The following is a 12,533-nucleotide window of genomic DNA, read 5'->3' on the forward strand; positions in this document are numbered from 1 at the left end:
TTATCTATTGCCAGAAAACACTGTGCAACCTCAACTCTGAGAACACTGAAAGTCCCTGGGGGCCCACCTCCACCAGTGGATGGTTTCCAGTACCCAGGATGCTACCAGCGTGAGAGCGGGCCCACCTGCTCTTCCACTAGCCTGTGGTTCTGCTGCTTGAGTAACTGGCCTTGGTGTTAATCCCCCATTCTTCTATTTAATCAAACTGGCTCATATGCAAGAAGGCTATAAAGGAACATGTTGGTGAGCAATATGGGAAGCTGTCCTTCCTAGATCTCATGCACAAAGTCTGCAATAAAATAAATAAAAGAAATAGTCTCTTAACATGTAGTCTTTGCTAAGTGGTAAAATGTCTTAGTAGACAATGACCTTTGTGTTGTCTTCTTACCTCCCCAAATTCTGGAACAGTCTGATTCAATGACCACCTAGCAGGAGGTATGAGTAGGTGCTGCTAATGGAAGCCAAGGAGGGGACATGTTCAGCGTGGAAGAGAAATGTCAGTGTTTAGTGGTTCCCATCCCCTGGGAAGCTTCTTAAAACTCCAAGGTCCCAGGAATCATGTTCTAATTGAGGTGACTGCAGTTGCAGCGGGAGTGGTTAGATAATTAAAGGGAAGGCCTTCACCTTCAGGCCAAGGCAGAGCCCATCCCTGAACATTAGCTGGTGTCTCACAAATAAGGAAGGCCTTTTTCATTTCCTTTCCTTTTTCAATTGTCAGGAAATAAGCTAAACTTCGCTGTTCTTGGTAAGTGTGCTTAATAATGGACTAAGGATAAAACAGGAACAAACACCAAAGGGGAAGGGTGAATCATCATCACACTCAGTCTTAGCTGCCAGAGGGGCCTCTGGATGGGGCGCCTGGGTGGCTCAGTCAGTTAAGCGTTAAGACTCCTGGTTTCAGCTCAGGTCATGTTCTCAGGGTCATGAGATGGAGTCCCACGTTGGGCTCCGGGCTGAGCGCAGAGCCTGCTTAAGACCCTCTCTCTCTCTCTCTCTCTCTCTCCCCACCTCTATTCCCTTCAACCCCCTGGCTCTTTCTCTCTCAATAAATCGATCTTTAAAAAGATCCTTAAAAAAAAAAAGTGACCTCTGGACGACAGCTGCAAGTCTATTTCTTCCGTCTGCCCCGAAGCTCTTCCCTTCTTTTTGCTCATTTCTGGGTCGGTGACCCGTTGGGACTGTGCAGCCCCTTCCAGCCTCCCCGCTGCTAGGCAGGCTTTCTCACATGCAGATCTGAGCCCGTCCCCCACAGAGTTCCTTCAGTGACTCCCGTTTTTAAGACAAAGCCCCCACTCCCCGGCCTGGCCCTCAGGGCCCTGTGCATTCTACTCCTCGCCATTCCTAACCTAGAAGGTCTCTGCCCCCTCTCCCGCTTTGCCTAAGTAATTCTTCATGTCAGATGTTGTCTGAAACCTTCCCGTCCAACTCTCCAGCACCCTCACCACACTGCCTCTTCTGGCTCCACCAAATCTTGGTGCAAACAGTGGTGCCGCGCGTGGGCCGGGCCGAGGGCTCAGTCCCGCTGCACGGCTTGCGGCAGGGCTGCTCACTGGGCCTCACTGGTTGCTCTCCCTCCTCCTCAGTGATGGCGGAGCACGCGGCCAGATGAAGACCTCACTTCTCTGCCTCGCTCTAGCTGGAAGTGGCCACGTAGCTCCGCACTGGCCAGAAGGATGTAAGCCACGGTACTGGGTGTGACACGAAACTGCTCTGAACTGTCCCCAAAGGGAAGGGGAATATACCTTTCTCTTCTGGCTGGAACCAGATGGCCTGGCTGGGACTGCAGCTGCCACCTTGGTCATGGGATGACCATGGAAATGGAAAGCGGACCCTGTAGAACTCCAGACAGGAGCTAGTCTCGGACGCTGCCACGGACCAGTCCTGCCTCTGCCCGACTACCTCCAACGGGCTATCTGAACATGGGAGAAATAAACTCTATTTAAATCACCATTATTTTTGCAGTATTTGTGATAATGGAGTTTATTCCAAACTAATGTCCTCCCCTATCACTGCCTCATGTCTCCCATGTGTGCACTTAGGGACAGAGTGATAGAGGGGGTTCAAAGGTCATTCTGACTGCACGTGATCCTCCCCACACGGGATGGCCAGAAAGCCCTCACCGTGGTTAGAGCACTTTTCTGGAGGGCCCTGAGAACTGATCACCCCAGGCTCCCTCCCTGACATGGCCAAAGTAAGTGGCCTCCTGGCAGGGACACTATCTTTTACATCCATGTTTCTGGCCCCAGTGCAGGATCTACTCCTGTCTATATAACACTGAGACTGGTTTTCCTGAAGGAAGCAGAGAATATCTAAAATAAGTGTTTTGCGCCTCAGGAAGATCCAGTGAGCCAACACAGGCCACGTGTGTGCCCATCTTCCAAACGAGTGCTAAGAATCCCTCCCTCCCCAGAGCTTAGTGTTTTAGATATGCTTATGGACATTTTCCTGGGAAGATGACCCAGGACTGTCATCATTCTCAAATGAGAACTGTGACCTCACAAGAGTTAAATAATCACTGCATTGGAAGAACTGTTTTTGTTTTCAAATCATTTTTAAAGCTTAAAACGTATTTACTTGCTTTCCACTAAGGTATCTCCTTGACATTTTTTTAAAAATATGAGCATCTTTTAGAATGCAGTAACAACTTGCTCAACCCCCTCCTATCCTGGAAAGTAAAAAATTTTAACATGTAAATATGCTTGTGAATATTCTCCCTACCTGTTACAAGCTCTTTTTCAAAAAATAGGATTGTTAGCTGAGAGAAATATTCTAGAAATGTTTACAATGCAAACAGAAGAAGCGAGGCCCAGAGCTGGAGCCTTCTTTTACCATTTGGCTTTAAGTACAAACCTGGCTCCAGAAATGAATATGACCTGAACATCGGCTGGTGCGGGGCCCTCTATTAGAGGCACTAGGTCGGTGCTGCTAAGTCTAGTTTCTGGCTGACGAGGTGAAGGTCAAGCACACGTGCTGCTCCCTTAGTAACAGTCATGCTACTACCAGGTCAAGAATCAATGAACCTCTTTTGCCTTATTTAAAAAACAGATATAATATGCATTTAATTTCATTCAATAAATCAATTCCACTTAACTTACCATCTCTTAGAAAACTTAAGAAAAAGCAAACATAAGACATGAAAAATTACATTAAAGATGTGCGACATACTGGAGAGGAACGAGTGCATACATGGTAATTAGTTCTCATTTAAACGCACCACAAGAAGAAAAATAAAATTACTGTAATTTATTGCTGTATCTATGCTTTTCCAGTAGAGCTATAATAAGTAGCCACAAAGTGCCACCTTCCGGCTTAAAACTGTGCAACACCTCCTTTCCCTCTTTCTAAATGCCATTTTATGGTGGGCGTATAAAGCAATGGCAGCAGCTACAAAACGCTGTCTCAGTAACGCTGAGCGCTCTGAACGAAGATCTGGGTGTAGGCTGAGTAAAAAGATGTTCAATTAATAGCGCACACTGTGTAACTTTACCAAACATCTTTAGTTGGAATTTTCGTGTAAACCTTTAGAGAGCTGTGACTCACAGACACCAAAAGTAAAACAGCTTTTCCTTTCACGATTTAGTGAGGTGGTCTGCATTCTCAAAACCGATTTACAAAATACAAGAAATGTTGCGTGTGAGTACCAGGCATAAAATATTTCATTTACTTACAGAAGGAGCAGCAGGGGGACAGGGAGCCTAGTGGACGCCCTGTCACCACCTTTCCCGAAGATGTATACCCCCCAAGAATGGCAGTGGAAACCTGGCAGCAAGCCACTCTTACAATTCTTTTTGGTTGCTTTAAAATACAAGCACTCTCCGACATTTCCCTCCCCAGCCTGTGAGCCCCACCCCGACTTGGCAGGATACAAGCCCACGTCCTCTTCCTTAGTTTTCCCCTTAGAATTATTTACAGGATGCCTACAGATACAGTACAAACTAGTATGAAATTAACGATAGTTTGCATTTCCAGACACGCTTCCGTGGGTAAATAAGCCCACCACGCTGACTCCGAAGACAGGTTCAAAGCTAGGGCGACTCGGAGGCACTTGCATCCGTAACCGCAGAGACAGGCTTCTCATTGGCTGGGGTGGATTCGCAGGCTCTGTCCTCAACAGTGGTGGGGGCCTTGGGAGTGGGGGGCGTCACATCCACAGCGGGTGCGGAGGCAGCGTCGGCCCTTGCAGTGGTCGTGACAGGGTCGGAGGGTGGGCTGCCGGCGGGCGGGAGGGAGGAGAGCAGCTCCCCTGGGCTTGCTGCAGAAGACACCTCTGGAACCAAAGGGAATGACGGGAGGAACTCGGATGGCATGGGGAGAGGTGCAATGCCAGATAAGTTTCGGGGAGGCAAAGAAGGAAGAGGTGGCAAACCTAGGACAAAAATGGCAGAGATCACACATCCTCCCAGCACTAGAAAGGCAGCTGTCATCCTCACATGCCCGTATTTGCATTTCACTAGGGCAGTGAAGCTGAGGAAGGGCAACACACAGCACAAGCCCCGCTTACCCTCAGGTGGAAGCAGGACGGAGTTAAGTACCCACGCCAGACCAGGTGGCCAGGAGGAAAGGTTCTGGGCTTCTAGACTCCAAAACCTCCGTGTGACTCAGCCAGTTCAGAGAAGAAAGGATTCTCCCGCTCAGGACACGCAGCTACACTAGCATTGGAGGGGGAAAGGCCGGGTGCTCCCTTTCCCCCAACAAGCTGCAAGCCCGAGTCAGAGCTGCCCTCCCAGAGCTGCCCTCCGGACAGACAACAGAAAGAGAGGGGGCCAGCCCTCTGGTGAAGGCCGAGGAAGGGACGGGCTTGTCCTGTCGCCCCCGCCCCGCATTAGCCTCACCGTAAGTACCCAGCCTCTGTTCAAGCCCTGTGACAGGTAACCATTACACTTGGTGGGTTTATTGTGATGATTTCAAAATGCAGAATGAAGAAAGAGTATTACTTCTTTAAGAAACAAGGAAAGGTAGAATGTACAACATGTTCAGAGCAACCACTGGGCTGGTGAAACCCTCAATGCTCTTAGAGTCTGTTAATTTGGGAAAAGGGAGGAAGAAGCCAAGAATACAGGGCATAAAAGAAAAAACAAAGGAAGCGCTAAGATAGGTAAACCGTTAGAGTTTACAGTCTTCCTTTGTTTTTTAAACCACTGTGCTGAAAAGCGAATGGGTTAATGAGGACAGGTGATGAATACATCCAGAGGGGCGTGTACAGCCGGCCGTTATGACCTAGACAGAAACATGACAGCATACACTCATGCGCCTCAGTACGGAAATCAGAAATTAATAGCCCTGACCTGTGGCCATCTCAGAGTTAAAGGTGATGTGGGTAATCATTAACTAGAAGAGCAGGTTTGTGGGACACTCTGCTGCTTCATTCCCATCAGCACATAAAATCGGAGCGAAGTGCTTTGAATATCGGCTAGCTTAACTATCTGTAGCTAAAATCCTAACAGTTTTTATTATAAAAACATCTGTTAATAACAGAATATTTATCAAATAACAAACGCGGCCAGCTGAGCAAGGATGAGGGTTTCACAGCCCAAGGTCCTGGGCCTGGCTACTCAAAACAAGCACCACCGGTGGCAGTCGCCCGCACCAGGAGAACGGCGGGGAGTCCATTCACCTCCACCGGGGGGCCTGTACCCCTTCCATCCAAGTCCGTTACGGCAGCGCCGCGACACTGCTATTTCTGCAACTGGCCCTTACGGTACTCGGGCTGTCGGCGTGCAAGGAGAGGAAAATGGAGGAGAGGTGCCAAGCAGAGAAGAATCACAAAAATCTTCTTCTTCCCCTTCTTTTTTAAGCTTTTTAAGTAAAAAAGATTAATATTTATTTGAAGCAGCTGGAATTTGTTCAACTGATCTGCCCTTTCTGGAAAAAACTGCAATAGAGGATCTGCTTTCCTGGATAAAAGCTTTTTATTAGCCAGAGTCCTAGGAAGGCAGGATGGGCAACATACCCGGGTTCACGAGTTCCGGTAAGCTGACGCCTGCCATGACGTGCGGTGTGGGGAGGTTGAGGTTGGGGAGGGCAGGCAGGTTAGGTAGTCCCGCTGGTAAAGGCATCAGACCTAGAGAGAAGGCAGAGAACAAAAGGTAAACCACTTCCTCTGGGGAAAACATTCCATCTTTGTGTTCTGAAACAACTACTACCAGCTTCAAAGCGAGAACACCAGAAGTCCACGTACTGGGTGGCAGCTCTGTGTCCTAACATTAACAACAAGAGCGAAACAGCTCACTTCAGCGAACCATCTTTCTGTACCTACGTGATTAGGTGGCTGAGTAGATAAGGGTTAAAACCCATCCGAGTACTTCCAGACCTGCGAGCCAGAATGACAACGGCCTGAGTGCTGTGGGGAAAGGGCTGATGTGGCTCAGCAAGTGCAGGAGTAAATGAAACTCAACTTCTCTTTGATGGCAGAGGTTTACAGTCCCTCCCGCTTTTGAATTTTTTTTCCTGAAATAACTTCAGACTTACAGTTGCAAAAGTAGTTTATATAAAGAAACCCCATATATCCCTTTCACTCAAATTCCCCACACGTCAACGTTTTACCACACTTCTTCACCATTGTGTGTGTGTGTGTGTGTGTGTGTCTACATACAAATTTGGTTAATGGCTTAATATGTCTGTGCATGACCTCTGTAGTCATACAATTAAAGGTTCTCACAATGCAAGTACATTTGATCCCTGAAATAATATTTGATTGTTATCTGATGGATAAAGACATTTGGTCTTCACTAGGAGCAGTAAGAGAAATAAACATCTAACTTAATGTTAGAGCTTCTGAAGAACCTGCTATGGAATGCTCTCTGTCAGGACACAACGTCTCTTCACAGAAACCACTACTAGAAAGCCCTGACGAAGGAAACCCCGAAGGACAGAACTTTTACACACTGCTTCTTCCTGCCTCACGCCGCATCGCAGGGGTGGCCGGCTGAGGATAAGGAGCCTGAGGCTCAGCACCTAACAGCTGGTAACTGACAGCTCTTTGACATTTGCTCTCATTTATCACAAAGTTATAGCAAAGATAAAAGGAGATTAAAAGACGTAATAAGTCACCACAAAGGTGTAAGATTTTTTTCTTTTCTTTTTTTTTAAGAGGCACAACATTAGTCATGCTATTATTACTAACTCCACACATCTCTCCTCCCCTGCCGCCTGCCGCTTACCTGGTAAGGTAGGAGCTGGGTTCAGTGGTGCCACAGAAGTGAGGGACTGGTTTACTTGTGGTGGCAATAATGGTACTGTTGGGACACCTGAAACAAAACACGATCTTTAAAAAAAACTTCTACCAAATTCTTGACAAAGAATGGACAGACTTTATTAGGAGTCTTTAGCCCCCTTCCCTCCCCACCATGGTAAGGCCTTCACTCCGTCCTGGTTTCTGGCTGCCTCACCGCCTTAGCTCATCTACACACTCTGCCTGTGGCCTTTAATGAGGACTGTTAGCAGAGTCTGGCCTAACAGGGTAGGAGGCCCTGCAAACCCACCCCAGCTAAGTTCTCTGGACAAGAGTTTTACATCTGACCTAAGCAGGGCTAGATTAGAAAACTGTTTTAGAAATTCAGAAATGGGACTCAAGGATTCCAGTCAATCTCTACTGGGCTCCTGAACTAGACACCACATAAACCTAGAACTGCTGGGGGCAGTGGGGGCAGATGCTCTGTGAAACCATGAGTGCTGATCTGTGAGAGGGGAGAGGGAGGCAGACGGCCTGAAAGAGACAAGAGTACGTGGGCCTCCAGGGATGGAGAGAATGACCTGGCTTCCTGAATTTCCATTTCCTTTTGATAGGAAATGGGTAGGTTCTGTGACTCTCCTCTGAAGTGTTTTTACTGATGCTAGCTTGAGGAGGTTATGTACTTCAAATGCAAGTAACTCTTAGGATACTACATAATAAAGGTTATCTATTAATGTTTACCACCTACTCATGTGAGAGGTTTTGCTGTCCAAACAGTAGTAACAATGTACATGGATTCCAGACTGTCTTACAGAAATCTGCTTAAATATGGTAGCAGGAATGAATTGTGCCTAAAAAGCATGAAACAACCCTTTTCAGATAGTTACTTATTTTTTTCATGTATTTACTTTTCTGCAGAAATTAGAGGCATGTAAAAGTAGAAGAGGGGCCATCGCTTTCATCAGATTCTCAAAAAAGTTGGGTAACTGATATGTTCATTCACTCAAGGTTTTCGGGGGCACCTACTATATGCTGGACACTATTCTAGGCACTGATGCACTCTACAGCATAAGAAATGACAAATCACTCCCTGTAGGATATATTCTAATGAGGGTCCGGGAGACTGATAGCGAACAAGTAAAATACACAGCCTGTAAAATGGTGTCAGTTCTCTGCAGAAAAATCAAGCAGGGAAGAGGACAGGAAGCATAAGGGAGTGTATCGAAAAGGTCATACTGATTAATGTCATTTCAAAAGGATATATTCATTTTCTAAAATTTTATAATCCCCAAATTTTCAAATCCATACATATATACATTTTTAAGACACTTTTAACGTTTCTGCAGTTACCGACTGGGCTACTTTGCAGCAACTTAATTAAAAATAAAGATAGGTAAGTAACAAAAAAAAAGTGGGTTCTCACATGTCATGTTGCTAGAATATTCAATTTTTAAACTGATTTTCTCAAAGTGAAAATGTTGATTTCACTCTCTTCTGAGCATTTCTGTCTTTTAATATTCAAGAAGCCATTTCTCTACTGTATAACAAGGCCAGGGATCTCACTTCATGTGCTTCTAAGACAAGTGTAACTATAATGTAATGAGGGAAGATTTAAAATGTCAAAAAGAAACTGAGATTTGAAGACAGCGGTCAGAAGAGCTCTGATAGGGCACTGGAACACTTACTCTCAAAGAGGAGAGAGCTACTCAGACACTGAGCGGTCTGCTGCCGTGGGTGTTACACCAGCCCACCTGTACTAAGCCTAGCCAGGAATAAACTAGAAGACCATCTGATGGAATCTAAGAAAAAAATCACAATATAAAAAAGGATTCCAACACCGCTCAAATGAAATAAACTTTAAATGCCCTCCTAACTGTATCTATGACTTAATACTGATGATGTTAGTATTTCATTTCATCTAGGAAAAACCTGGATTGTGGCGATGACCGCACAACCCCATAAATTCACTAGACATCACGGAGTTGTGACTAAATTTTATGGTATGCAAACTGTATTTTAAAAAAGTCAGGAAAAAAAAAACCAGCAAAGAGTAGGGGACAGAGAAGCAGGTCACCATAGTGCAAACTGGTGGGGCTGGGGGTGTGTGTGGGGGGATCCGTAATACCATGCCATCTACTTTAGGCTACATTTGAAATTTTTAATTCTAAAAAATTGAAGTTTTAAATTTTATCTAGAAAACGACACCTTTGGGAATGAAAATGAAGACTCTGAAAAGGCCTGGGATTTGAACTGAGGAGATCAAGTGCAAAAATCATACTGTTGACCTTAACTGCATCTTGGTGAATCCATCTATTTTAAGTCCATTCCAGGACAAAGTGAAATGTGAACAAACTATAAACACAAATATTAAAAGGAGCTCAAGAATAAAAGGTTTTAATGAAATAAAACTAAACTATGTGAGTATTTCTTTCACTTACTCAACATTTATTGAGTAATAATATACTCTTTGTATTATGAAGAAACAAAATCAGAAAAAAGGTGGTTTTTAAAAAGGCAATGGAAAAATAAACTCTACCAACATACCAAGTTAAGATCTATATCATGTGACCAAGCAATCCCAGGCCTAGGAATATAACCAAAAAAATGAAGACACGGGTTCATGCAAAAACTTGTACACAAACATTCATAGCAGCATTATTCCTAACAGCCAAAAAGTAGACACAACCTAAATGTCCAACTGATAAATGGATAAATAAAATGTGGCATGTCCATATGATGGAACATTACTTAGCCATAGAAAGGAAGTATTACTATATGCTACCACATGAATGAAACCTTGAAAACATTATTCTAAGTGAAAGAAGTCAGTCACAGAAACCATGCATATTGCATGAAATGTCTAGATTAGGCAAATCCACAGAAAAAGAAAGAAGATTAGGAATGATCTAGGCCTGAGGGGTTGGGGAAAAACAGCGACAGGGCATAGGGTTTCTTTTGGGGTAATGAAATGTTCTGAAATTGACTGACGTGATGGTTGCACAACTCTGCAAATACACAGAAAAAAATCCCACTGAATTATCTATTTTAAATGGGTGACTTGCATGGTATGTGAATTATATATCAATAAAGCTGTTGGAAAAAAACTAAAACAAAAAAGGACTGTACTGGGTAGAACAAGAAATAAGAAAAGGTAGGAAGACATGCACGTGTCCCCTGAGCAAGACTGAACCCCCAGAAAGAGAACGGTGTCTTGCTCAATTTTGTATCTCCAGTGTTTACTACCTAGGGGATACCGCAAACATTCATTGAGTAAATAGAGCAACTGAACAGAATTTAAAGGTACAGTCCTGACTCTACAACTTGTCCAAGCTAAGAGAAGCCCGGACTCTAAAATACACCGAGAAGAGGTTTAAATGCAAAGCATATTTATAGTTTTCAAAGTACACCAGCATTACTTTTTAAACTTTTATAGCTTGAGACAGAAAAGAGTATCATGTAAAACAAAGTAGGTTGAAAAGAGAATAGATTTTTCTGCACACCTGTACTGAGAACATTACTGACAGCTGGTGGAGTTGAGCTAATAGAAAGTCCAGACAGACCCTGTTCAATTTCTGTAGTTCCTGGTGGTGACAAAGATGGGGGATTAACTGAGGACAGCTGGACCTGCCAAAAAAAGAAGGAAAGAAAATACTCAAGTTTACTTGAAAGAACATACAGATATTGTCTCTCACTGGCCCTACAGATACCTTTTTTTAAAAAACGTTTTTATTTAAATTCCAGTTAGTTAACATAGTGTAATATTAGTTTCCGTTGAAAAAAATAGTGATTTAAAACTTCCATACATCACCTAGTGTTCATCACGAGTGCCCTCCTTAATCCCCATCACCTATTTCACCCATCCCCCCACTCACCTCCCCTCTGGTGACCATCTGTTTGTTCTCTATAGTTAAGAGTCTGTTTCTGGGATTGCCTCTTTCTTTTTTTTTGTTTGCTCATTTGTTTTATTTCTTAACAGGTACCTTATTTGATCATACTAGCTGTCAGAAGTTTTCACCTGGCACTTCCGCCTTCAGACACTCTTCCTATTTTTGTTACATGTCAAGGACCAAGCACTAAACATCTCCCCACCCTGTCACTTCCAGTCTCTTGACACGTGGCATCTCCCCCATTACACACACTGTTCTAGGAGGAGATTCTACTCTTTCCTCCTTCGTAGCTGTCCCCAAATCATTTTACTCCACCTTTCCTCTTCTTTGATTTCTCAGCCAGTTTCTAACTTTCATTGTTCATAGGAGAAATCAGCTCAAAGTCTTAATACCATGATAAAGTCTTGGAAGTTTCTCAAGATGTCTAACCTCGTGAGTCCATCTTATCTTTTCTCATCAATGACTGAACATGGCAGCCAGACCTCTACCTTCCGGGGTGGCGGAGGGATAAGTCAGTCTACATGGATTCTATGTGTGGTTTCACCTCTGGATACTCCAACTTCTGCCAGCTCCAGTGCCCTGTGGCACATTCCAACACTACTTGCATTCTGGCCCTTTTCCTTAGCTGCCATTTCACCCCCTGGTCTTCTCAGACTGCCCACAGAGGCTTAACTCGGGCAGAGACCACTGATGAGGAGCAGCAGACACGGCGGTAGGGCTCTAAACACGGAAAGACATGGGCTCTGGCCATCGGCCAATGGCAGCGGTGAGCAGTGAGGAAAGGCTCCACTTCTCTAGCTCCTCTTCACTTTCTCTAGAATTGGGGATGGCCAAACTGTGTACCATAAAATGATAGTGGTGGCAGACCTTTCTTGCAATGGTAGCATTTTTCTTCTGGATGTTTGGTTTTTACTTATTCACGCAGACAAGAGTTAACTGTCCTGTGAGGCTTGCAGAGAAAACATTTTAAAAGCCTATAAGCCTGTGCAAATATCTTATTCTTTAAAAAGCCTCACTTTGATCCTATAAGAGTCCCCACACAGCATCTTGTTCTGCTTTCCCAGTTAAGTTTCTTGAAATAGTCAGCACCAGCTCTCATCATCACCTTATCACCAACTGTCTGCCCTCTGTCCCCTGTGATCGGATACGTGCACCCCGCCAGTCTCTGAAAGGCTCTCGTCCAGGACATGTGTTTTTCACTCCTCTCACCTGACTTCTCTCAATACCTCACAAAGTCGACATGCCTTTTTTTTCTTGAAGCTCTGTCCTCCCTTAGGACTTCTTCCAAGCTCCCTTTGCTGGATCCCCTTTCTGCCCATCCATTTAAATATTAGGAATGTTCAAGATTCCAGCCTCAGTCCTCTGACCCACCCGGGCCCAATCCCTTGACAATTTTTATCACTGTTCATTGGGTTAAATTACCCTCCCTTTGCTGATGATTCCCAAATCTGTGTCTCTAGCCTTGTCCTTGTTCC

At 44.6% G+C, this 12,533-nt stretch overlaps 1 protein-coding gene across 1 annotated transcript in view; it reads right to left on the bottom strand.

Annotated features, from left to right (window-relative positions):
• Window positions 1-1,050: 1,050 nt before the first annotated feature.
• GORASP2 (golgi reassembly stacking protein 2) overlaps window positions 1,051-12,533 on the bottom strand; it is a 39,014-nt gene continuing 27,531 nt past the window's right edge. Inside the window, exons 7-10 of the mRNA XM_032408326.1 lie at window positions 10,672-10,795; window positions 7,161-7,247; window positions 5,951-6,061; window positions 1,051-4,366 (exon numbers count right to left, since the gene is read on the bottom strand). Coding sequence (XP_032264217.1) covers window positions 4,026-4,366; window positions 5,951-6,061; window positions 7,161-7,247; window positions 10,672-10,795 — 663 coding nt within the window. The 3' untranslated portion in view covers window positions 1,051-4,025. The remainder of the gene's footprint in view (window positions 4,367-5,950; window positions 6,062-7,160; window positions 7,248-10,671; window positions 10,796-12,533) is intronic.

Source organism: Phoca vitulina, unplaced genomic scaffold, assembly GCF_004348235.1.
Source record: "Phoca vitulina isolate PV1807 unplaced genomic scaffold, GSC_HSeal_1.0 scaffold1, whole genome shotgun sequence".
In the NCBI taxonomy this organism is placed as follows: domain Eukaryota; kingdom Metazoa; phylum Chordata; class Mammalia; order Carnivora; family Phocidae; genus Phoca; species Phoca vitulina.